At 40.6% G+C, this 27,502-nt stretch overlaps 1 protein-coding gene across 11 annotated transcripts in view; it reads right to left on the reverse strand.

Moving 5' to 3' along the window:
- myrf (myelin regulatory factor) overlaps positions 1-27,502 on the reverse strand; it is a 230,023-nt gene that overhangs the window by 53,816 nt on the left and 148,705 nt on the right. For 7 of the 11 annotated variants that reach the window (XM_043706033.1, XM_043706036.1, XM_043706030.1 and 4 more), the window contains 8 exons: positions 19,999-20,269; positions 19,130-19,230; positions 16,217-16,340; positions 10,150-10,345; positions 8,120-8,196; positions 6,918-7,028; positions 4,450-4,540; positions 1,883-1,894 (listed from right to left, as the gene is read on the reverse strand). In XM_043706033.1, coding sequence (XP_043561968.1) covers positions 1,883-1,894; positions 4,450-4,540; positions 6,918-7,028; positions 8,120-8,196; positions 10,150-10,345; positions 16,217-16,340; positions 19,130-19,230; positions 19,999-20,269 — 983 coding nt within the window. The remainder of the gene's footprint in view (positions 1-1,882; positions 1,895-4,449; positions 4,541-6,917; positions 7,029-8,119; positions 8,197-10,149; positions 10,346-16,216; positions 16,341-19,129; positions 19,231-19,998; positions 20,270-27,502) is intronic. The other 4 variants (XM_043706031.1, XM_043706041.1, XM_043706034.1 and 1 more) reach the window with 3 other exon arrangements.

The raw sequence follows: 27,502 nt of genomic DNA on the forward strand, positions 1-27,502 counted from the left end.
GTCAGATAGAGTGAAAGCATGAGAAAGAGAGAGGGAAAGCAAAAAAGATAAAAGAAAAGATAGGTAAAAGAAGAATAAAATGCGAGAGAGTGGAGAAAGAGAGACAGGACAGATGGAGAGGGGTGGGAAGGACTGTTAAAAAAGTGATGAGAGAGAGTGAAGTAAGAGATGAGAATGAAGAGAAAAAAAGTCAAAGTTTGTTGAGAGAGAGAGAGACACCAGAACTGGATAAGGAGTAGGCAATGAGGGTCAAGAGACACGATGAAAAGAAATGGAGATGGGGAATGACAGGAAGACATCAAAAAAGAATGTTTAGAGTCATACAGCACGGAAACAGACCCTTTGGTCCAACTCCTCCATGCTGATCAAGATTCCCAAACTAAACTAGTCCTATTTACCTGTATTTGACCCATATCCCTCTGAACCTTTCCTATTCATATACCTGTCCAAATATCTTATAAAGGTTGTAACTGTACCTGCATCTACCACTTCCTCTGGCAGTTTATTTCATACATTATCTTCTCTCTGTGTGAAATATTGCCCCTCTGGTCCCTTCTAAATCTTTCTCCTCTCATCTTAAAAATGTGCGCCCTAATTTTGAACTCCCCTACCCTAGGGAACAGGCCTTTGCTAGTAACCTTATCTCTGCCCTCATGATTTTATAAACTGCTGTAAGGTCAACCCCCAACTTCCTATGCTCCAGTAAAAGAAGTCCCAGCCTCTCCTTATAACTCAACCCCCCTAGTTCCAGCAACATCCTGGTGAATCCTCTCTTAAACCCTCTCCTATTTAATAATTTCCTTCTTATAGCAGGGCAACCAGAACTGTACACAGTACTCCAAACAAGGCATCACCAATGTACTTTACAACCTCACCATGACATCCCAACTCCTGTACTCAATGGTCTGAGAAATGAAGGCAAGGGTACTAAATACCTTCTTAACCACCCTGTCTACCTGTGAGACAACTTTCAAAGAATGATGTACCTGAACCCCTAGGTCTCTCTGTTTGACAACATTACCCAGGGCCCTATCATTAACTGTGTAAATCCTGCTCTTTTTTGTTTTACCAAAATGCAATACCTCGCATTTATTAAAATTAAATTCTATCTGCCACTCCTTGGCCCATTGGCCCAATTGATAAAGATCCTTTTGTAATCAGTACAGTTAAATTAATTAAAGCCCACTGAAGTTTTATACTACTGTCATTCTGTTACACAGAAAAGCCTCTGATTCGAAGATATACACTCCTTATATCAGACCAGTGAATACTGGTTTCATTACCAGTGCTATTTGTCCTGCTCTCTCAAGTTGTGATGCTTCTACTATGGTATGCATGTTGCCAGATTCACAACACAATATTAGGTGCCAGAAAGGGATCAGGTTTTATTGAATAAATAATGTTAAGGTGATGCATCAAAAGAATACACAGGATATGTTACCAGAAAGGAGTGCATTGTCAGCCTATCATAGGGGCTATATAGTAAGTTTGAACAAAATGCCTTCAGTGCAATGTTAACCGATACAGTGGAGCCTGTTTATTATCATACATCTATATTCCATCATATATAAATTGTTCCAGAACACGAAACCATCACTGCCGTATTATGACAGGTTTATTGAACCAGACATTTTTGCTTTCAGCCACTCTGTTAGTCATGTTGCTGTAATGCCCTCTACGTTCTGATCTTTTCACCCAGTCTCTCACAGGCACAGAAACCTGCCTGTTTTTCTCACCTGTTAAGCAATAATTTTGTCCCCTTCAGTTCTGAAACTTACCTCCTCTGTACAGTTCTCTTTAGTTACTGATAATAAAGGGCTCCACTGTACCTACGCTCTGAAATAGTCTCCTGTGTGAGTGTTTTAGCATTAAAATGTCTCACCTGTGCCGTGTTCTGTGAATGAAGAACAGAGGAATCAGAGACAGCTGGAGATGTTATGCTATACATAGTCAATAAGAATCCAGGACTGGGAACTATCCCTTACTATCAACCCATTATCTGCAACCCCAACCATTGCTGGTCATAGTTGCACATATCATTAATTATACTGCATTACCTGATGATCCCATTGTTCATTATAATTGTTAGTAAAAGTACCTGTTGTTAATAACCACCAATTTCTGGGGATAAATTGTTTGTAACTCTTCCACGTTACCCAATCTTACTAACATTTTAAAATAGCTCTACTTAATAACAATTTGTTGGTATTAATTGTCCATTATCAGTAACTATTCAATGCTGGTAATTATCCAGTAACTTAATAATGACCAATTGTTATCAGTTATAATCCATTCTTCGTGATAAAGAACACTTGTAAGAATCTTTTATATAACAAACCCTTTTTTCTTTGATTTTCAGTTATTTTTCCACATTTATTTTATCTTTCAGCTGATCTTTTTCAATGTATTTGCATCAATAATTGAACAATTGAATAGTAATGATATCTCACTCTGTTTTTAGGTAATATGTTTTGCATACGTGAATGAATTATTTTCACCCCATTCACAGCCACTTTGTAAATTCCAACTGCCTTCAACATATAGTATTAAAAGATGGGGGGAAAATGTGCGCCAATTACATAAACTTCACTGGTAGCATTTGATTCCATTCTAGGTAATTCCATGACCCCACTACAGTCCTCCATTCCCACCACCTCTACACCCACTGGACCATAGTGGTCTCCAAAGAAATCATTTTGGTGAGCCATCAACATCAAACTCCATAACCTCGGAGATGAAGAGCACTAAAAACTCCATAAACACTGCAAGGCTAAGTGTCTTCTACTTTGTGTTGGAGTTACCCATTAGGCCTTTATGAAAACTGTACACAATCAAGTGACTACATCTTATGCATCATCTAAATATTCCTGGTTACTGACAGCATAATGGCTAGAATGGCAAGATCTGTAAAAATTGATCGTTCATTCCTGAGTCATAATGCATAATTTGTGGGTGACTCACTGTTGCATCCCTGAATGGATTAAATACTGGGCAAAAAGCAACAAATTAATTCACTCCCATCTTTTAGAGAGGGTTTATGTGTACCTTGGTATCAGAGTCTACATATTTGATCAAAAGAAACTATCCACTCCTGTGTGATGCTGCTTGACGTTTCAATACTAGCTGCGCACTATCCTCAGTAGTTGGATAGGTGTATACATGTTTAAGTAGTTATATTGGGAGCAGTACCACTTTGTGTTATTAATGGAGAAAGCAATAGTGATTTAAATAGGTCTCAGATAAACACAGATATTAAACAAGAGAAACTGCACAGCAGGCACCAAGAGTGTATTTGTTATAAAAGGGATTTATTGCTCCTTTCACGGTCAGGTTCTACATATAGAAACAAAGGCTGAAATTGTATGTGTGATCTTCACTGGTTGACCCAGTGTATTAAACACCCCTTGCTGTAGCACTGAGTAGGGCAGACTTGCAAGATCACAGATTCCAACCACATTGTGCTGACATAATTGAGCCCAGACATGGCAACAGTAACAGTGGTTGTCCTCAATCTGCGCATTTATTTTAGATTAGATTCCCTACAGCGTGGAAACAGGCCCTTCAGCCCAACCAGTCCACACCGATCCTCCGAAGAGTAACGCACCCAGACCCATTTCCCTCTGACTAATGTACCTAACGCAATGGGCAATTTAGCATGGCCAATTCACCTAATCTGCACATCTTTGGACTGTGGGAGGAAACCGGAGCACCCGGAGGAAACCCACGAAGAGACAAGGAAAATGTGCAAACTCCACATAGACAGCCACCCGAGGCTGGAATCGAACCTGGGACCCTGGCACTGTGAGGCAGCAGTGCTAACCATTGTGCCATCGTGCCACCCAGTGGAGTGGGGAAAGTCTGCCCTGGTCCATTTTGAATGGATATCTGAAGACTCCTTTTGTGAAATACCTCCAAGTGGAAATCAGATGTGAACAGAATAGCTGGAGTTGAGATATCTTGTGCAATAAAATAGTCTGCAAATAACCTCTCTCCACAATCTTGACACTCAGATACAAAATTGACATTCAGATGAAGTATTGAACTAGTAATGCTGTAGTAATCGGATCAGTAGAAAACCAAATGGTTACAGGATGTCAAATCCTGTTAATGATATCCCAATCACCTACAGTGTAGCAATCTATTTTTGATATCCCTGTCATCCCATAATTTCTCGTAGATATCAGCAGGTATTTGTATTCTACTGGACATATCCTCGAGTTCCATATATATGCTGACATGACATACAAATATAATCACCATTTACCAAGCAACAATCACAGACTAATAGCAAAATACTGCATTAGCTGCACAAACAACACATTCACAGGTATAATGACAACTGTGGCCCCAAGTCATGTGGTATTCCAAAAATAGCTAAAGATGATAACTTGGCACAAAGTACTATCAGATCACATACACAGTACATGTGTAAATAAGAAATAGCCTTACCCGCACAATGATTCTTTCAGAAATCTGAGCTGCCACAAGATGATTCTGATTCTGAGCCTGGACCTGAAGGGCTACTACCAGCATGAAGTACCTGCGATAGACGAAGGGATCAAGAGGAGGACAAGATGGATGAGAAAAAGAATGGGAGGGGGGAATAAGAGATAGGTGTGGTCAGAAAAGGACAGCAAGATAAGATAAAGAAGGTGGAGAATGAAGAGAGAAAAATGGAAATACAGCAGGGAGAGAAATGAGGGTTAGAGATGAATGGATTGAGGTAAAAAGAAGAGAGAGAAAGTGATAGAAAAAGAGTGATATGGAAGGTGGAAGAGTGAAAAAAGGGTGAGGTAGAGTGAGAGCATAAGAAAACACTCTTAACTAATATCTGTATGAATATCTTTAAATATGACAGTATATTTAGAACAGTACTTTATTTAATTTCATGGCACTATTTCTCAGTTAAACAACCTGCAGCTAGCTAATACCTTTCATTGTAATTCTATTATAAGAATTAGTTCCTTTTTATTAGTCAACATGAGACTCCCAGAAAAGAGGTTTATCCTATTTTTTGGTATGTTTATCTACAAACATATTAAAACAACAATGGCTGCAGTCAAACATGTGATGGATGCCAATCTTCATTCCCAGCAGATGTTGGGTCATTGGTGAATGGAGTTATTAGGTCAACTATCCAAGAAGCCTGAATTTGTATGATTCTGGATTAGTGGTGCTGGAAGAGCACAGCATTTCAGGCAGCTTCCGAGGAGCAGTAAAATCAAGGTTTCGGGCAAAAGCCCTTCATCAGGAATAAAGTCAGAGAGCCTGAAGGGTGGAGAGATAAGTGAGAGGAGGGTGGGGGTGGGGAGAAAGTAGCATAGAGTACAATAGGTGAGTGGGGGAGGGGATGAAGGTGATAGGTCAGGGAAGGAGGGTGGAGTGGATAGGTGGAAAAGGAGATAGGCAGGTAGGACAAGTCATGGGGACAGTGCTGAGCTGGAAGTTTGGAACTGGGGTGAGGTGGGGAAAGGGGAAATGAGGAAACTGTTGAAGTCCACATTGATGCCCTGGGGTTGAAGTGTTCCGAGGCGGAAGATGAGGCGTTCTTCCTCCAGGCGTCTGGTGATGAGGGAGCGGCGGTGAAGGAGGCCAAGGACCTCCATGTCCTCGGCAGAGTGGGAGGGGGAGTTGAAATGTTGGGCCACGAGGCGATGTGGTTGATTGGTGCGGGTGTCCTGGAGATGTTCCCTAAAGCGCTCTGCTAGGAGGCGTCCGTCTCCCCAATGTAGAGGAGACCGCATCGGGAGCAACGGATACAATAAATGATATTGGTGAATGTGCAGGTAAAACTTTGATGGATGTGGAAGGCTCCTTTAGGGCCTTGGATGGGGTGAGGGAGGAGGTGCGGTGGCAGGGGAAGGTACCAGGATGGGAGGGTGGGTTGTAGGGGGGCGTGGACCTGGGCGCTTTCCTTGCTTTGGACTGTTGTGCTGTAAGCATTGGTCCAGGGATCACAGATTGGAATGGGGCAGCAGACCCAAGCTGAAAAATGCAAGGAACAAGGAAGGACCCATGAGGGATCTAGGTATGGGTTAGAATTTGTTTATTTTATCCTCATAAAGGTTACATTGAAAATGTAACATTGTGGTTTCAGCCTTAGATTCAGTAGCAAAGGAAGGAGTGGAGGAAATGGAGTGTACATTCTGCCAGTTGGCATATGAAATTCTAATAATGCTTTCACATCCTTTCTAGGTTCCAAAGCACTTAATGAAAATATTGCCCAGAGGCAAAGACTAATGAAAATCAGTGATACTTTGAAATTAATGTACTGACCTTTCATTTTGAAGAACATAAGACAAGTTGACCTATTATGTGTCATTCATATGTTTTACAGTTTCTTTTCTGGGTGAAGATACAGCTGTACTCAGGAAGCCTAAAGCCCAGAATGAGTTATCACCTTCAGTTTGCCTATTAAACCATGAAAATTACACCAGCATCCAATCAATTTGTCACAGGATCCCAATCTGCTTGGCAATGTGCCAATTTCCTCTGATCCACATCAGGTTGGCGCTGGGAGCGGGTCTCCAACATCAGCAGCATAAGTTTCAAAGTGATTTGAATCCAATTTCCATACAGCAGAGACATTGAAAATTGACCACACGGACTTTGACAAAGATGTCTGCCATTTAAACTTTAATTTTCATGAAACATAGAACACAAATCCTGAGGAAATGCTGCCAATTTAGTCAAATTTACTGAACTTTCATCTTTTACTGAGCTTGAACTTCACTCAAGAGGAATGTTTGACTCATTTCTTCTATACTTGATTTTAGCTTGATCTTTCTGTTACATTTCCCTCTTTTGATGCTTCATGAGCATCTTCCTAGCCTACAGTAATTTAAGCCAGGCCACATCAGTAGAAATGGAATCTTAGCTGTCTTGCAAGACACAATGACACTCGTAATGGTACTCACCTCTGGTCTGGATTGGGTTTGCCTTTTTTCCTCATGTTGTTCGCTGTTGTTTCACTGAAGTGTAACCTTCCAACCGTCACCTTTGTGACCTGATCAGAGGGGATGTTAATCCTATAGAACGAAAAAAATCCATCAGTATGCTATATCGCTCAATGTCCCTTGTACGTATTAATACCGTCATCATGTTTCCATAACTCTTAGAATCTCTCAAAATCCACCATCTCTTGTTATCCTACAACATCCCAAATTATTACAAACTGTCAATATTTCCCAAAATCCATAAACATCTATTAGCATCCCTAAGTGTCTCCCAAATTCACACACAGCTCTCACTCCTATCTAGTTTCACTGACAACTAGAACATTTTTCAATAATCATTAAAATTTAATGTTCACTTTTGGTCTGTACCTTTCTGTACAATTTTTCAACTGAAAGCAAGAAAACATTTCACAATATACAATATACAAGTAGAAACTCAGTGCTGAATAAACTAAATAACTTTCCACATGACATGTACGCTTTGTAGCTATTAGACGCATTTCGAGATATTACTTGTACCTCCTAACACAATGTAAAGAAATTAAGTACACTGAGGGGTTTGAGGTTTTACCATCTCCTCATTTTATAAGACCAGAACATGAGACAGACTAGCCAGTGCTGGTCAGTGCATAGCAAGTAGCTGACAGAAGAAGCTATGACATATTATTTATTTTGAGGACTAAACTGTTGATAACATACTATCAGCTAAAAGAAAGATTTAGGTCTTTTAAAGCAGATCTTCTACATACTTCAAAACTCTTACATTCTTTTGAAGAATAATGACAATTATGTGTGGGAGAGATGTTAACCATCTTATGCACAGCAATATTTCACAGCATCAATAAGACTGGTAATTGATATCTTAGTTGTATTTTTAAAGGAGTAATCTTGTCCAAAAAAAGGTAGGAGAATTCGCTACTGTTGCTCAGATAAAGTCATGTTATATTTAGCAAATTTTGATTCACAGTCATTTCATCTGGAAGACTATACAAAGTGGCATTCAATTTTTCACTTGTGTCTGTTCAAGATCTAGAAATGGACTTAAACCCAAAGTCTTTGGAGTGCTCTTGACTGAGCCAACCTTGGACAATTACAAGTGACATTCCGTGGATAGGGAGAGCTGTTCCAGTTCCTAAAATGCACAATTTATATTGTGTACTTACGTGACTGGGTTGAATGGCCGTTTGCTGCGATCAGACTGTGATTGCTCAATATTGATGCTCTGGTTCATTGCTTCCAACTACCAAAAAAGATTGTTTAACAATCAGCAATCAGATATACATGCCAGCTCTTTCCACATTTACTGATATGTGAAACGATTCGTTTCCCAACCAGACTGACTTATTCCACAAGATAACATAGGAAAGGAAGTTAAAAAGACTTTAACGTGACAGTCTCCTGCCACCTCAATGGGCAACATTTCCAATCTGATGAGACTCTTCAAAGTGGTTCTTTGTTTATTTAATTTCCAACCCTCCAATTTTCAAGAGAACCAATTAAAATAGCCTGCAAGGGACATTAAGTTAACAGCACACTTGCTTTGATTACAAGGTAACATGAGTTAAAACCTGTCCAAAACTAAGCAGCAGTAAGTTTCCTTCTACATTGAATGAATTTATAGTAAACAGCTCAGCAACTAACTCACAATCTCACTACTTCTCCCATCTCCTTCCTTAAACATTCACTCCATCCACCAACAATATATTGAGACAAAATTAAGTTTAGGGGACATTGCAGGAATGCTCCAATTCTTCTTTGACAGCACCTACCAAACCTACCCATATTACCTCCCAGCAGGACGTGGAGGTACTTGAGAACACCATTGCCTCTGAGCCTCCTCCACATTACACAACGATCTGACTTGGAAATATATCACTGTTCCTCCAACTCCATTGTTCAATAATCCTGGATCTGCCACACAAACAGCACTGTGGACATGGCTTCACCACACAGCACTGCTGCATCACAGCACCAGGGACCCAGGTTTGGTTCCAGCCTCAGGTGACTGTCTGTATGGAGCTTGTGCATTCTCTCCGTGTCTGTGTGGGTTTCCTCTGGGTGCTCCAGTTTCCTCCCACAGTCCAAAGATGTGCACATTAGGGTGAATTGGCCATGATAAATTGCCCATAGTGTTCAGGGATGTGTAGGTTAGGTGCATTAGTCAGGGGTAAATGTAGAGTAATAGGGTAGGGGAATGGGTCTGGGAGGGTTACTTATTGGGGTGGAATTGTTGGTCCAAATGGCCCATTTCCACACTGTAGGGATTCTATGAACACTAAATGAGACAATTTAACTTGGGGCGGCACAGTGGCTCAGTGGTTAGCACTGCTGCCTCACAGCAGCAGGGACCCAGGTTCAATTCCAGCCTCGGGTGACTGTGTGGAATTTGCACATTCTCCCCGTGTCTGTGTGGGTTTCTTCCGGTGCTCCAGTTTCCTCCTGCCATCCAAGGATGTGCAGGTTAGGTGAACTGGCCATGCTAAATTGCCCATAGTGTTCAGGGATGTGTAGGTTGGTACACTAGTCAGGGGTAAATGTAGAGTAATGGAATGGGTCTGGGTGGGTTACTGTCAGAGGGCTGGTGTGGACTTGTTGGGCCAAATGGCCTGTTTCCACCCTGTAGGGATTCTATGATTCTATGAAGGTGATTCACTTCAATCACCTTCACAGCTCCTTAGGAAGGAGTAAGAAATGTAGGCCTGGCTAATGATGCCCACACCCTAAGATTTCTGAAAGAAAGGAAACCACGGGATGGCTGCATGGGGAGTAGTAAAATATCAGACTGACACTGTAGGATGTTCTTCCAAGAACAAAAAGAAGCAAGTTGAGGGGAAAGGAAACATGGTAAACGAAACGGTCTCTAGAGGCCTTAATCAAAGGCCAGTACCACTTTCATGATCAGGTTTTGTTGAATTTACTGGGCAAGCTATTAGTGCTCATTGACTGCTGGGAGGCAAGTGGTGGGGGAGGGGCAGACAATAAATTTGGACCTGGATCCAAACAAATGATAATATTGTTGTTCCTAACTAAGATCACAACAACTTGTAGACAGGTGTTACATAGACAGGCACTCACAGGAAAATATGTTGACTTGTGTGTGAAGATTGGTAAATGGAAGTAAATGCCTCCAAGGACCAAATTTGACTAACAAACCTCGTGCTCCCACAACTCCCCACCAATAGGTATCTCTCACCTTTACACCGTGTAACTTCAGGAAGAAACAATCAATTGGTTTGAGCCCCTCAGGGGTTTTCACGTATTTTGGATCACCCATCATGCCAACATAAACTGTGACCTGGAAGTGGTTCTTCTTTTGACAGACAAAAGCATCATCAGGAACAGAGAAGTTAAAGCCTTTGTCAGCATCGACTCTATAGCTGGGATTGGGCCTGCAAAAGAAATAGAACAGACTCTAACACCAGTTGAGATATAGCCATAGGCATTGGATGACATTGAGTTACATTCACATTATACCTTTCATGTTGACAATGTTGCATGGAGATAGATCTAAGGGAGCACCTGGATTGCAACCCCTACTCCCCACCCCATGGGTTATTTGATCTGAGGAAAGACTCATGGATAGGCCCAGAGACCTGTTCATGAGGCATGGCTGATGTAACCTGCCACTAGCCAACACAATGACAGCTACTGGGCTGGACGCTTGGCATGGACATCTCCCAACAGTAGAACAATCCCTCTAATGGTAGGACAGAGTAATGAAGACCATTAATTAACAATTTCAAAGATCTTAATTGGTCTGATATAGATGGCCCCCTGACGCTCCTGCTGTTGCGGATAAAACAGTGGCAGTAGTAATGTTGGGTGGTAAATTTTGGACATATATTTTATGGACCTGTTACTGGGGTTGTAAAAACCGATCCATGGAGTTTCATAGACAAAATAACTAACACGCTGCACGTTTCTCTGCTGAAAATTCAAATAACACCATTCCCTAAGGTCATGAATAGAAAACTCTTGCCCCATACGCCAGCTACTGGAATATATCATGTGTTGACAAATTAGTTTTCTCCTGTTCATGTAGCAGCTCAGCTGAACACACTTACTAATTGGAGGCACAGGCATAAATCAATATGTGGCTACTAATTACAACTGAAATGAAAAGTGGTTTGTTTTTAAAATGCAGAGATCCACAAACCAACTCCCCAACAACGTGACCAGATAAATAAACTTAATTAAATATTCTGCCAACTTTCTATCACAAACATGTTTGATCTATTTTATCAAAAGCTCCTCTGAACTTTCTTCTCTTACTCCTTTTCACCTGTAAGTATCTCAGCTCACACACCCTGTTATGCGTTGTCACTGCGTTAGAATCACTGCATTGTCTTCTACATCATTTTATTTCAGCTCACTATTTCCATAACTGAAATCCACACCGCCCCCCCCCCCCTTCCCTGTTAGTTTTCCCTCCTTTTTTAAAGCCTAAGTTCAGTCTCCCCTGGCCACTTCTTCCTGGTTTACCCCCTCTTCTCTCCTGATCTTTATGATCCTGTTTGTTGTGAGTAACATCCCTACCCCCACTCCCACTCCATTTGAGCCTCTCACTCACAGTAACATCCACTTGCAAACCAAGCTCAGAGTCAACCCTGGAGACAGTATTAGGTTTACAGCAGAGCTGAATGCTAACTTTCAAACAAAATAGGGTCTAGACCTTGGTTGAGCAGAATGATATTTCTGGACCAAAGTCAATAACTGATCAGGATTTAGTTTCCATTTTCTTATTGAACAGGAGGATTCTGTAACTGAGCTGTGCTTTATGAATCACCAGCTCTTTGTCTTTTTATTCAGTATTTTGAAGATATCCAGTTTTACTGGGAGATGCTGTGCAATCAAAACAACGTGTGCAAATGAAAAGTGGTTCGCAGCAGTACTCAATGAGCTACAGGATACAGAAAAACACACACAGGTTTTAAAACTGCCTCGGTGTGGTTCCCCATAGATAGCTACAAATGCTTAAACCATAATGCCTCTTCTATTGGTTCTGTATAGTTTTATAGTAGCTACAACAAAACATGTTAATGGACTAAAGGAAAACAGTACTGCATAAGCCCTAGTCTTTGGAATGCGAATTCTGTTTCTGACATGGCCACTTTTCCAAAATAGGTTCTGGCAAAACTCAGTACCTTCAAAAGAAAGAGTTGCATCATTGGAACTAACAAGCCCAACAATTTGGGAGTCAATATTTATAATTACCCTGCTCGGAGACGTTCTTACACATTACATGAATGGGAAAGATCTGAAGGGATATGGATCAGGAGCAGGTGGGACGAGTTTAGTTTGGGATTATGATAGGCATTGACTGGTTGGACCAGAGAGTCTGTCTCCATGCTGCATGACTCTATGAACTCTGGAGCAGGTGGGACTCAAACCTAGCTCAGAGGCAGGAACACTTCCACTATACCACAAGAATCCTAACCATTTGCAAGTCATATCAATGAGATAATTTAGGACACCTGAAGAGAAATCTGTTTCACCTCCCCCCACCCACCCCACACTCATCAAAACAGCACACATTGCTCATCATTTACGTACTGGCTGGCTGTACAATTGTCCCATTTTTGGCCAGGCAAATTAACTCATTCTGTAACTGAGCTGTGCTTTATGAATCAGCAGCTCTTTGTCTTTTTATTCAGTATTTTGAAGATATCCAGTTTTACTGGGAGATGCTGTGCAATCAAAACAACGTATTAACTCATTCCTGGATTAATACCAAGTATAAACTATCGTAAATCATTAAACAGAGAGCAACACATTTAGGGATTGTGTTACAGTTGGAAGTTAATCACAGGATCCAAACAGTTTATATGTATATATATATATCTCAAGGATACATTTTAGGAGGTTTCATTTGGGGTCAGAGGGGAAGGGGAATAAATTAGTTTTAAAAAATGCAAAAGCAAATGGAGATGAAGTGGATCCCATGAAGGTCAGTCCATTAATGATGTAGAAATATTTGACAGCTCTTTTGAGAGTCACACTGCACCCACTACAATGCAAGGAATGTTTCTGCAGCAGGTTCACGACCAGTTGCTAAGAAACCAACCCCAATATTTCCCAGACCAGCCAAGAAATTACAACTCCAATGGAAATGTTTAAGCTCACATTTAAACACACATCAGCTACAGACAGCACTGAGCATGTGTTCTCTGTCAATCAGCAGCAGATAGAACAGAACGCCATCCAAAACAAAATTACAGCTCGGTCATCAAACGGTTCCTCAAACAGGCTGCATCCAGCACTGACAGACACCCAGGAGTTCACATACAGCCATTTGTTATCCTGAAGTTTTATGATTACGCTGTAGAAAAACTCTGAGATTGTCCTTTTGCTCATTCCTCTTCTTCACCCTTACGCACTCTCTTGTTCTCTCATTTTTAGCCTGCTTAAAAACTGCAGCTTTCAACCGCCTGCTGTGGTACTTAGCCACATCCTTCCTGTCCAAAGTTGGATCACACCAGCTTGTGTATTTAATTTATTAGATGGCACTAAATGTGTGGTTAGGTTGCTCTAGTCCTATACAATCACGAGAAGACCAACTACCAGAAAAATAGTTCAGGTGGTTTGCAAGGAGAAAACTGAAGGTACAGGTACAAGACAGCTTGTGTCAGCTCCTGTGAAGATAGGTATTAGGGAACAATACAGTTCAGTGCTGCTTTGTATTGTGTGGCTCATGTGAACCTCAGTTTGCTCTTGTCTGTGTATAGTGTAATTGATAAGAAATGGGTAAGTGATGTACTCATTTGGCCCCATGCAGCTCTAGGTTCTGTTCAGTCTTGTTGATAGAAATACGTATTTCAGGATAGTGCAGCAACAACTCAGAAAGCTGTAAATTCTGGTTAAAAATTCTTTCTCCACCAGGACTTTGTCAAACGTCATTTCTCGTTGAGTGTTTGTAGAGGAGTGGGTAATGGGATTTAAACCACATACTGAGGCTCCATGTCCTATCTGTAATGCACATTAATAAATGAGTACGACAGCAACAAGGAGCAGCTGTCTGGAAAATCCAAGCAGCAACGTCAACAAAATCAGCATGCAATCTGTCATCACTATGCTGATCTATAAGAGGTTTAAGTCAGAGGAATGCATATATTGAGCAAAAGGGGTAAAAAAAAACAGAGAAAGATGTGGAGAGATAATGGAGAAGGGGAGAGTGGAAATAAAGGGATAAAAATGGGAGGAAGGAGAAAGGGATGCCATTGCAGCATTTGCAAGTCAAGGCATTGTGAAGGCTGTGGGTGCCAGCAATGGAGATCTGCTGGCATCTGATCAGTCCTTAGCTGTGAGGGGATGGCATTCCCATTCCTGAGCTCCACATTTCTGGAAAACACCCAACCCTGGCCAGATAAGTATTTGACAGACACTTATTCTGTTGTGCCTTCCTCAATGAAAACCAATGCTGGACTACTTCTGAGATCTACTTCTGAGTTTAAATTCTGTCTACAGTGGGTTAGATGTGACGCTAATAATCTGGTTCAGAATGAGATTGCAGAGAGGTTGAGTAAGAGTTCGCAACAAGGACCAAAATTATGATTTCTAGACTTCCCAGTCAACCAAATGGTGGTGCCAGCAAAGGTTCGTGGGTGGGTATAGAAGATGAATGGCCAAAGCAGTCCTGGAGATAGGGCAGCTGGAGATGCTCTGAATATGATCAGGGGAGTAGAAGCAAACTGAACAACAGAAATATTTATTAGAAAAGAAGGACATGGAGAATACATCAAAGCTAATGCACAGAGGCTGGCAGACAAACACAGTGTGGTCATGGCAGCAGTCAGTGGGAGCAGAGGATAATGAGAATAGAGCAATTAAAATGTGCAACAATTAAACTGAATAGTATCCGCTCTCTGACCCATTCAGTTAGATCCTCATCTGTAGCTCATATGTGGGCACTCCTAACCATTCATAAGTGGAGATATAAATTTTCCCTTTAATTTTAAACTTCCCAATTGTGTTGGTTGGAAGAGGCATTGTCTTTGGGAAGGCATTCAGAACTTGTGTTTTGCTTGCTATTTGACAAAAGGAAGGAACCAGGAGGTTTTGCATCATTTTCCTTATGTTGATAGCACCTGCAAATGATATAGTGATGTGTTTCCAAAACAATTGATGTCACTATACTGTTCTTAAGCACCAGAAAGAGATTTTATCACACATGTTTATACAGTCGCTTACACTAATCATTGTGATTCATGTTATCGGTTGCTAGCAATAAGCGTTTGTCAGAATTGTGTTACATGGTATTGCTTCACAATTGCTCATACTGAAACATTTGACAATCAACAAGAAATTAATCCCATGTTGTGCATTCTAACAAACGCACAGGAATTTAAGGAGTTGTAGGGAGGAGCAATTCCTCAGGGTCTGTCGATTGCTTGTTGCCTGTGTTTTGCTATTCAACATTCCAAGACACTGTCTCTAAGTTTCGGAGAACTTCCTACCATAATCCGAGACTGCTTTATGTTTAGTTAATTTTTAATTTTTTTTGTTCAAAAGTATGCTTGGGAAAGGAATATTTTACTTTTTGCTTGAATTAATTGAAGTCAACATCAAAACTCCTGGGATACGTCCATTTAGGATTAAATGGTAAATGAAGCTGCCTTTGCACTAATTCTCTAATGTTCTCAGGTTAGCCAAATGGTGTACCAGTGTGAGAAGCTTCTATTTCCCACACCTGCTATTCTGTGGCATCTCCTGTACTGAATGCCAGTCTGGTGCCAGTTCCTACTGAGTTAGGAGGAAGTGTTGGTCAATGCCAAAAGGATCAGGATTGGGACTGCAATTGCGTTTCACACTACCCTGTTACCGTCAGTGGTGAAAAGGGTGTGTAATTCCCTAATTCTGGCTGATGTTGAACCATGGGTCCAGAACTAAAGGTTTAGCATGTAGCCCTCATTCTTTATGATCTGCTTGAATTTCAAATTTAAGGAAAGATGACCATTTTTCCGCTGTGTGTGATGATAGCATGTGTCGATTCACTGATATACACAATGTCTACTTCAATGCTGTTTGGGGATACACAATTGCTACTTGACTCGGCTGACGATTTCATCCAAGTCTGGATGCACAGACAATATTGTGACAATGAAACCTAAAATGAAAGTTGAGAGTGGATGGACTCCCTCACTAGAGAGAGAGAGAGAGAGAGAGAGAGAGAGAGCATTCTTAAGGAATTTTCCCACTGACTCTTGCTTTGTGAATAGCTGCAATATGAATAAGGTGGAGAGATTCATGCTAGCTGTACTCACAGATCTTTGCAGTTGACATCACAGAGAGTGGCCCACTTGTTCTGCTGGTGAGGCTGCCATTTAATGCACTGATAGTTGGGGTCCAGGTAAGAGCCATTCAGACTGTCACTGTCCTGCATCAACCCTGAAATAAGATAGATGGAGAGAGCTTTGATATGATAGCCAACAGAAAAAAAATGTTTCTCTCAATGACAAAAATCTGCTCCCCAGGAAACACAGTGCCAAGACATAGTTTAACACTTCTAAGAACCTCTATGAATTTCACCCAGATTGTATTGTGACCGCCTTTTCTGACCACAGAGTTTTTATTCTTTCTAAATTTCTCTAAGCGAGATTATGTTTCCAAAAGGTGTGAGATACTTTCTAATGTCTTTTCCAAATGACCATCATGTGTGTGAGATCAGACAGTGAAATCTGAGTTCCTTTGCATTAACAGTGAGGCTGTTCTAACACCACTGACAATGACTCCCGAGAACTCTTGTTACCCATGGGAGAGTGCCAGGGATTAAATAAAGGCTGCAGCTAGTTAAAGGACAGCATGAAAAAAAATGGTAGAATAAGTGCAGCTTTGGGAGTATTGAGAACCTCCAGAAATTCCTGTCCACTCGTGGAGGTGATACTGTTAAATTGGTTTCTAAAAGGGATAATCTGATGGACACTGTTATCAGAAGGCACTGTAGAAAATTGATGCAGGTTGTCTGGAAGGAGATGGTAGATATAATAGTAGCAATCTTCACAGCCTAAGTACTGCTGGCAATGCAGTAGGACATTCAGAAGCATGGCTGAGGTAATGCTACGTCTGTGTAATTATAATACATATTTTGTAAAGCAAGCTCAACTGTCTCGATCAATGGACACAGATTCCTGCAATAAAAGCAAAATACTGTGGATGTTTGGGATCTGATATAAAAATAGAAGATGATGAGGAAACTCATCAGGTCTATTAGCATCTGTGGAGAGAGGAAGAGTTAACATTCTGAGTCCAATTTGACTTTGCTTCAGAACTGAATCCTGCAAAGTGGCTCTTGGAAGTCACCTCACTCTGCTGGTTCACTGTCAGCCAGCCAGCAGGTAGACTATTATGTCATCTCAGCATCAATTAAAGTGGGACATTTAGAATTCATTAACCCTTGGACAACACAATGGGTATTTCCAAAGGTATGAGAGTTCAAAACTTCTGAGAAAAACAGACATCCTGTGGAAAGACATCCCAGGGAATTTCAGTATAATCGACTTTGCAGTGTGGAACAATGATTAAGCAAGGTTAATACAGCAGTCATAAAAATAGAAATTGCTGGAGGAACTCAGCAGGTCTGGCAGCATCTATGGAAAGCAAACAGAGTTAACATTTAAGAGTTACTGGATTTGAAACTGTTTCTTTCCCATAGAATCTACGAGACCTGCTAAATTCTTCCACTAATTTCTGTTTTTGTTTCAAGTCTTCAGCATCCACAGTTCTTAGTTTTATTTTACTAAGGTTGTCATTTTGCTTTGTTTGAGTTAAGAGGCATTACTTTGAGTAGAATTTCCCAGGAAAGACTCTGAGAGATACCCTAGGAGAGGATGCTGAGGGACTATATTGAGAATGATGTTCAGAAATCAGCCACAATTCTGTTGAAACCATCCAGGCAATCTACATGTGCTATTATTGCCCAATTATTAGGAACTTGAAACCTTTTTTCTCTCTTCCAAAGCTTGCTAGACCTATTGAGTCCCCTGGTACAAGCAACCTCCAATTCTTCAAGTACAGAAATCACTACAGATGCTGAATCATGTCTTCATTTCTTAACTCCTTCATCTCATAAAGTGAAATTGTTAAACAATTAACAGGTCTGCAATGACACAACTGAGCTTACTTTTAATTTTATAAGTATCTTTTAGTTGGCTACATTTACTCTTTGAACCTGAATTTTCGATCATAATGGTATCATTTCTTTTACTGAGTAACTTTCAGCAACAGCTGCAGAATAAACTGACCTTTGAACTTGTTTCAGGCTAAAGCTTTCCTGGTTATTTTTAAATTGACTTGGAAAAACTAAAAGGTGCCTAATTTTCAGTTCACAAACCACTCTTCATGCTAACCAGGTTTGGTCATGATGGCAAACCAAGGTTCTGGTGCCAGTACACATCCTGAATCACTCATTCTGCTTAATAACCTCTTTACCTTTCATATTCTTTCTCTGTCAGAATTTAGGTCTCAGGGCAACTGTTCCAAATACTCAAGTACCTTATTCACATTCTTTTAAACTTCTGTCCTTGCTATGAGGACATCTATTAGTCTTCAAAGACTTTTTTTCAAAAGTCTTGTTAAAATGACATGATCTCTTATAGTGAAATCCCCATGGAACTTCAAAAGTTGTAAAATCTTTTCAGAGGAACCAAAGGACACACAATCAACAGTACAGAAGGACTACCAAAGGAGAATCACCTCGAATATATAGAAAGGGGAGATATTTGCACAAGAGACTCTGTAGGTTGATGGTAATTCTAAATGAATTTACTGAAATTTGGATTTAAGTTGTATTTTTAAGAAGAATCAGGGAGAAACAAACTGGCATTAAGTCCAAATGTGGGCTAAATGGATTATGTGTCACTGAGTGAATGACATCAAGGCCATGTGGAGTCATATAGACCTGCAGCATTATAAAGAACTGTCTCAAAACAGTTGTAGTCAGAACAAATGATCAGTTCAGGAATGTGAGAGACACTTTCACGAACCACTGCACCTACCTATAGACACCTATTTCCCATTGTCTCCCGATCTATGCAAGCCAATTGAGATAATACCTGTGAATATTTAGTTCAAAATTTTACTCACTGCACACAAGTGAGACTATGACCTGGAAAGAACAGAGGGAGACGGCTCGAGGCTAAGAAATGAATCTCATAAGGAAACAAAGTTGAGGCTCTTACCTGGCTCCTGTTTTATCATTCCATTCAATATCTGAGTGTTTAAAGTGTTTGGAGGAGAGTCTGAATGTTTCCGCTTCTTGGCTGGGTGCACAGGAATACCACTGTGGAGACAAAATATCATTCAGGTCAGATTACAGAAGGATGTTGACTAACAGAATGAGATATGATTTGAAGGCGACATCAAAAGACAAATTTCATTCATGCATTCTCATCAGAAAATTCTTCCTTACCAGGCTCAGAGTTCATGCTTATCAGATACTTCACAACATTAAATTCAAAGTCAACACAAATGCGATGGACTTTACAAAAACATTAGATTTAGATTAGATTAGATTACTTACAGTGTGGAAACAGGCCCTTCAGCCCAACAAGTCCACACCGACCCTCTGAGGTAGCCACCAAATTAGCAGCAGCTAAACGATCAACAGAATATCCATCAGTTGTTTAACTATTGAATTCTTGATGCACTTGATGGGAAGAAATATGTTCAGAATACAATAAAAATCATGAAGATCTAAAGCTTGAGGATCATGAAGACCACTGCATGTTGAATGACTGAAGAAAAAGGATCAAGAGTGTGGTGCTGGAAAAGCACAGTAGGTCAGGCAGCATCCAATAAGCAGGAAAATTGATATTTCAGGCAAAATTCCTGATGAAGGGCTTTTGCCCGAAACGTTGATTTTCCTGCTCCACGGATGCTGCCTGACCTTCTGTGCTTTTCCAGCACCACATTCTTGATTCTAATCTCCAGCATCTGCAGTACTCACTGAAGAAAAAGGATGCTTCTTATATTACAGAGGTTGGTCTCAGCAATGCTTTTACTTTATAATCACACATTAAGACCACACACATACACACACACATCTTACTCTGATCCATGATGTTGTAGAAGTTGATGAAGCATTTGTGACTGCTGGGCTTGATGGAGCTCATTTGGAGATATTCCCGATACTGGATATTGGGACATCATTGGCTCAGCCTTCATGTACATTTCTCTTGGGACATTCGGATAATGTGCATTGGGCGGCTGATGAGGGTGCGGTGGTTGGAGATGTGCTTGAGCAGGATGTTCCAGACGTGAAGGGGGTGTCATGTGACATAAATGCTCAGGCGTCATAGTACGCAAGAGATGAGATTCTGCTGAAGAAGATAACCAGGCTTTAATGCTTTAAAAGTTAGTATGCTTAAGCAAACTTCCCTTCATACTAAGTGTCATCTCATTGTTGATTCACCAGTAATAGTTCTAACAGCTGCACTTGCCAATAACTGACAGTATCTGCATTGCTGTTACCCTGGATGATTCTAAATAAGTAATAAATTTGTGAACATTAGAGCAAGTTAACTGAATCTTGGACAGTTACATAAAAGCAATTCTCTTCAAACAAATAGCATAAACCTTGGGTATTACTGAAAAGATTTTGTGAAAGATTTCTGTCGTGCACTCTCAGGACAATTACAAAGAATGTGCAATAACACACTGTATGCTTTACTGACAATAGGCAGCATCTATCAAGACAAAAGATATTCTGCATTCCACCTAAATTATATTGAATGCTCTATGAATTTCAGTGCTGTCATGATGTTAGGTGAGGAGGCTCTATGACTTGCACAGGTCTGTGTATTGCATCCAAAAGCACGCCCCTTTGTCTGTTCACAACAAGCAATATACTGACCATGCCTAACCACCCATACTTGCAAAACTTCAAATACAATGCCCAATATCAGAAGAGATTGGACAATGTTAGCTAAATAATCCTGAGTGTGGTAAGAATTATGCTGACAATTAACTTAAAATTGTCAGTTGGGCTTGCATTATGGCACACTTGTGCATACTGGAAGCTGCATGTATTAATATACTGGGCCCTGATCTTTGTACAGGGTATAGTTCAGTTGATCAAAATCGGTGACAACTAGTTTCTAGTTCATTCTGCAGGCTAATGTCTTGTCCAATCAGATTCAATCTACTTGGTTTAAATTTAAACAATGCTTGGCAGTTAACTGTCAGTCATCATCAAATTGGTACATTCTCGATGGCAATGTCTCTACAAGTCAGAGTCCACTTCCCAACCTATGAGCACAGTATGACTCACATACAGAGTAAACTTGTCTTTCTCTTTTACACTGACGTTTTCATGCAAGTCAAAAAGTTTTGACAAAATTTGTCTTTGTTTAGTAACACTCATGTGACTTGTAAATCTATTAAAATAGGTAATGCTGAGTATTTATTTTAGATAATATGCATTTTTTCCCGGTCACTGCCAGGAAAACCTTTCAACAAGTTTCCATCCTTACCTGCTGTAACCAAACCCCTCCCACCACAACTGTCCTCAGAGCTTTCAGCCACAAACCGTGGAAGTTTGGATTGAGGCAGCAGCTTCCAGCCATAGGCTGAATGTTAGGAGCTTCATTGTGCAAACTGTTTGATAGAACAGTGCCATATCTTACATCTTGGGAGGGTAGCTGGGAGGTCTTTGCATTTTAAACAGTAACCTCTCTTTGAAGATTGAATGCAAGGTTAAATTTTTTTTAAATCCCTTGATTACGGCACAAAAATGTACAGAGAAGTTGCATTGACTAACCAAAAAAAAGGACAGGAGGCTTGCACCACTATGAGATGGATACATTTTGATGAGAGAATTTGCATGATAAAGTGACTCCTGACAAGATATGTGCAACTATGCAAGATGTTTAATCTATATATAAATTGCAGGTTCAATGGTTGTGTTTGGAAGAGAGAAATGTTTCACCTAGTGGCCAGAGCCCACAACTACAGCATGACAGTTGACACAGTAAAGTTGAGTATAAAATATTGATGTTGTAATTTAGAATAGATTGGGATAATAGGCAGGAATCACAAATCATAATTATAAAAAATAATGGCCAGTAACAGGAATTTCATGTCCTGTGTCAGGGATTTAAGCATTGTTCAAACTCAAAACAAGGCTATTTAGTACTAACATCAGATGGGCAAGTCTTTTCTCTCCCATAGCCTTTCCATGTCATGTCAACTAAAGAAAAGTGTACCATAGTTTTTAAATTTGTTTCCCAAAAGAAATACTGAAGACCCCTTTCTTGCCTTCACTAAGACTCTGGTCTTATAAAATGATGCTACAATTGCCTACTTGCTTAACTCCCTTTTAGAGGAGATGTTAAACCAAGGCCTGCTCAGCTGGTTACAGGTTTCATGGCACCATTTTGAAGAGCAGCAGACGTATTCCTGGTGGCCTGGCTAATATTTATCCACCAATTATGATCACAAAAACAGATTATCTGGTCATTTTCATGTTGGTGTTTTGAAAGTTTGCTTTGTGCAAATTGGCTGCCAACTTTCCTACAATACAATTGTATCTGCATTTCAACAATACTTATTGGCTGTGAACAATTTTGAGATATCCTGTAGCTGTGAGCAATGCTATATAAATGCAAGTGTTTCTTGTTTTTTCATACAGGTAAGAAGGTTTAATCTAAATTAGATACCAAACTGAGCTGAGCTTCAGCTTGGTTTCATTCACCCAGGAAGGATGAGGAGAGAGAATGATCGCTGAAGAAATTCCAGCTCAGGCACTGAATAGATTTGAGAGAGCAGAAATTACCTCCCTTTACTTGGTCTGCTTGACTGCAGAGCTAGCAACTGACCACAGTGTAAAAGTGAGGATTAAATATTGGAGGACAGAAGTAAGATTGGTTGAAGTGTCCTCAGCATTCAAGTGCCAATATCCATTATCAAGCTTCTTGCAAGAGATTTGACTCTTCAGTTGAGGAACCAAAGGGTGAAAGCCTGAGGATTTAGTGACTTTTGAAAATAAAAGAAAAAAAAATCATTTTTAAGATCTTAGATGGCAATAAAATAGAATATCTTTTTGTATCTCATCCAAAATAGGGAGGAATGCAAACAGTATCAGAAAGCTGGAGTGTGGAAATTGCTATGAAGTTTGCAGTATCCCAGATTTTATGATGTTTGTTCTGGCTTCCTGCCAACTTAATGCAGGGAGTTTTTCCTTGACATTACAAGGTGTACTGTTTCTTATCATTCTGAATAACTCTCTCACTTTTAAAAACACAGTTTCTTAAACAAACAGTTGTTATAAATTGCCTCTCTAATCTGGATAACCCTCTTAAAAACCATACTTGTAAAGAAAGAATTTTGGGAATAATTTCACAATTTCGATGTTATGCTCTTGCTTTCTGCTCTTTCACAATTCGTGAGCAGCTGCTGACCATGGATCTCCTAATTCCCACCTCACCCACTTCACTTACTCCAACCTTCCTCTCTGAATGTGCTGCTTCCAGGCACCAAGAACTGCTGCCTGCTGAATGGCAGCAGCCTAGGAGGAGGACAAAGAGGAACAGCACAGGACTGGAGACTTTGACACCTGATCTGACTCTCAGATCCACAAGCTCAGACACTGGAACTGAACACAACTTTGAATCAATTATAGAATTGATATCGGCAGAAATAAAATCTCTATTATTGTAATTAAGAGATTAAATATCAGGGTTCCACCCCTTTCCCCAGGTGTCCTTAAATGTATGGGATTACATGGTGCTGGAGTTAGAATTGGTACTTTACATCTGCAATTTCGGTTCAAATCCAGTCCATGCAATTGGAATTAAAGCCTGCTCAAATTTCTACCTTTAATACAATCTGAAATGTCCTTGAGAGAGCCTCAATGACACAGAGAGAGAGAGAGCGCAAAACTGAATCAAACCTCAAACAAGCTGTCATTAAATATCAACTGGAAAAGAGAAGCCAGAAGGTGATTACTACTGATTGTGAGTTAATCTCTGGTGCATTAAAATTAATCCACGTGGTTGGGGTGCTATGGATAAAGTTTTAACTGATTCTGGCCTCAGTGTAACTTATGGTCAATGTAGCTGGAGTTTTATTGTTCACCTGAGCACATGCATAAATGAACATCAGAGTGCAAATCCTCACAAAACCTGGAAACATTTCCCTACATCGACAGCTCTTACCTGGAAAGTCAAGTATGGATCAGGTAACCCCACTCCATCCCCATGTACACATATACATCGATACTGCTGTAACACTTATAGGCTACAGTATGATGACTTTCCATTTTCAACACCAGAATTTGAACTGTTTCTGATCCATCGGAAAAGCAGATAAAATGAAGCAACCTGTGCTCAGAGTATAAGAAATAGGAGGAGCAGGCCATTCAGCCCGCCAGTTCTTGCTCTGCCATTCACCAAGATCACAGTTGATCTTATGCATCAATGCTATTTTCACACATCTGCCCCATATCCCTTGATATCTTTAATATCTAGAAAATCATAATTTGATGCCTGCACTTCATCTTGGAGCTTCAGCTAAAGTCCTCTGTTAATTTCAGATAGCTGCATGTTCACCAGCAAAAAGGAATCACCCCTCTGCGTTATTTGAAGTTCTCATTTGATTTTGCAAGCAATTAATACTCTCTTCATTCTTCAATGTTGCCAAATTACAAGGAAGTGTGGGCAGGGGCTGAAGGAGTTTGCTGATATTGTGGATTCTTCACAAACCAATTGCTTCCAGACAGGATGCATTAGACTTTCCCAATGGAGTGCAGTATAATTTAGAAGATAAACTGAGGCCACACGTGAAAGGACTAGCTTCTGGAAGACGGAGTACAAGGCGGGGGAGAATGGCTTTCAGGAAGGAGGCTATATCCAGGCAGGACTTTTTATGGCTTCATTCACAGGATGCTGGCATCACTGGCTAGGCCAGCATTTATTGCCCATCTCTAATTGTCCAGAGGGCAATTAAGAGTCAACCACATTGCTGTGGGTCTGGAGTCACATGTAGGCCAGATCAGATAAGGATGGCAGTTTCCTTCCCAAAACAACATTTAGTGGACCACATGGGTCTTCCCTATAATTGACAATGGATTTGTGGTCATCATTCGACTCTTTAATTCCAGATATTTATTGAATTCAAATTCTACCACTTGCCGTGGCCAGATTCAAGCCAGGTTCCAGTATGCTACTTGGGTCTCTGGATTAATGGACCAATGATAATACTACTAGGCCATTACCTCTTTGGCAAGATGGTGGTGTTCCGGAGGTTCACCATATTCCTGCTTCTGCCAGGATGGCCTGTGGTCAGCCTTGCCCTCCTGCTGCCCCTTAAGCCTTTAAGTGGGTGATTAATGATTACTGTGATGAGCCTCACCCTGCAGTCACTGACATTAATGCAGTGCCAGGCAGGCCTATTAACATGCAGTAAGCGCAACGAGTAAAACTGTCCTGGATATATGTCATCTCCTGAAAGACTGGTCACTCATTCAAAGATAATGAAGGTACACAATATCATAAAAGAGCAGGGCTCTTTGAGAAGATCCCCTTCCGTGATACCAAAAACCTCTTCGAAAAATCCTCCCTGCCATTACTTCCACGTGGCCTGGATTTCTCCTCAATTTTAGGCTCCAGCAGATGCTGTCCGGGCAACAGGCCTGTCCATGGCCACTGCCTTTCTAAAGAGCTACTGGGCTCTGATTGGAGCTGTCACTGGGTGGGATTTCTGTCCCTAGAGATCTTAATCTTGGGAGAGGCCAGGAGTTGGCCGCCTGAGTATCACCTAATAATGGCAGGACAACTGAAGGGAGGTAAGCAGGTGAGACTCTGATACCTTCATATTATCCAGCCCAACATGAAAGACATTCATGCTTCAGTAAGGTTTCCTCACTGAAATTTGGCATTTGATGTGAAGATAACTTTAGTGATGAACTTCTGGTCCCTCCCACTGAAGTTACAGATGTTCACAATATCTTGTGTGAGAAAAATCATGGACATTCTCTCTTCACAGAATTGTTGCAGTCCAGGAAGCAGCCATTTGGCCCAATGTATCTGCACCATCTGTAATGTTTGCAATTCTCTAGTACTCCGCTACATTCCCCCTAATTTCTCCTGTCATTCCATGGAACTCTGGTGTCAGTGCTTGGCAGTGACTTCTGAAATAGGAGGTCAATGCATCTGCACAGTGAGCAGTGTGCACAGACCCTCACAGTGACTCCACAGCCTGAGACTGAACATTGATCCTCTGGCACCACCCTTGAAAAATTGTTGCTTGGCTATTTGAGACATTCCTTCTCATTTAGTTTGGAAATCTGGAAGGTTCTGATCTGGTCTTGGTGCTTTGTCAACATTAAGTGTAGTCAGCCTATCCAATAGCCCCACCCCTTATCAGTTTATACCCGCTAGAAACTAAATGTCCTCCTCTGTCACCATGGCCTTGGTAGCATATTCCTCCCCAACAAACACAGATGCAAAATGCATATTTAATACTTTGCTTATTCTCTCTGCTTCTCTGTCTAAATCCATTTATTTTTGTTCTACCAGCCTGAATGTCTCATTTTTCCATCTGTTTGCTATTTATACCTTTAGAGGACTTTAGAGTTCCCTTTTACATTAGCTGCCAATTTCTTTTCAGACTTTCTCTTTGCTTCTTTGTTTTCCCACCACCACTCTGAACCTTCTACATTCAGCTTGGTCCTCAACAGCAATTTCCCTGATATCTGTCATAAGCACAATTTTTCTGCTTTATCACAACCATCTCTTTTGTCATCAGCAAATTCTGGATTTGTTTGCCCTACATTTCCCTTTCAAGGAAATGTACCTGCAACATGCCCAAATCATTTTGTTTTTGAAGGTAATCCTATATTCCAGCTACTTCTTCTCCTGCCAACCGTAACTCCACTTTATTCAACCTTGATCTAATCTTACTCCTCTGACGCTAGTTTTCTGCCAATTAACTTTCTTGGCCTGGATTGTCCATTGTCGTTTTCCTGGCTCACCCTAAATCTTCACTGTCCCTCAAATGCTCCCCCATTGACACTTGATCCAATTGGATCATGTCATTCCCAAGAATCAGATCTAGCAGTGTTTTCTTTCTCATTGGACTTTTACTATCCCTCTATATTCAGATAATTAAAGTCCCTTGTTATAACTACTGCACCATTTTTGTACTTCACTGTAATTTATTTGCAAATTTGTTCCTTTACATATTTTTCAGTGGCTGATGGTCTATTGACCACATCAAGCAATTGAACTGCACCTTTTATTTCCTTAGCACTGGCTAAATAATTCTGTCCTTGTCCCCTTTCCAAATCCTCCTTCTCCAGCACTGCAATACTCTCCTTAATCAATATGCCACCTTCACCCTTTTGCTATTTTCTAGTTTCCCTTGTATCCAGAAATATTTAACAACCAGTCCTGACCTTCCTGAAGCCAGGTCTCCTTTCTAGCCACAGCTCCATGTCCCACTTGGCAATCTGCCAGCAACTCACAAACTAATTTACCACTGTGCATTCATATACTTGCACAGTAACCCTGACTTTTATTTCATTACTTTCTCACACATTCTGAACCCACCAATTA

This window comes from Chiloscyllium plagiosum, chromosome 16 (genome assembly GCF_004010195.1).
Source record: "Chiloscyllium plagiosum isolate BGI_BamShark_2017 chromosome 16, ASM401019v2, whole genome shotgun sequence".
In the NCBI taxonomy this organism is placed as follows: domain Eukaryota; kingdom Metazoa; phylum Chordata; class Chondrichthyes; order Orectolobiformes; family Hemiscylliidae; genus Chiloscyllium; species Chiloscyllium plagiosum.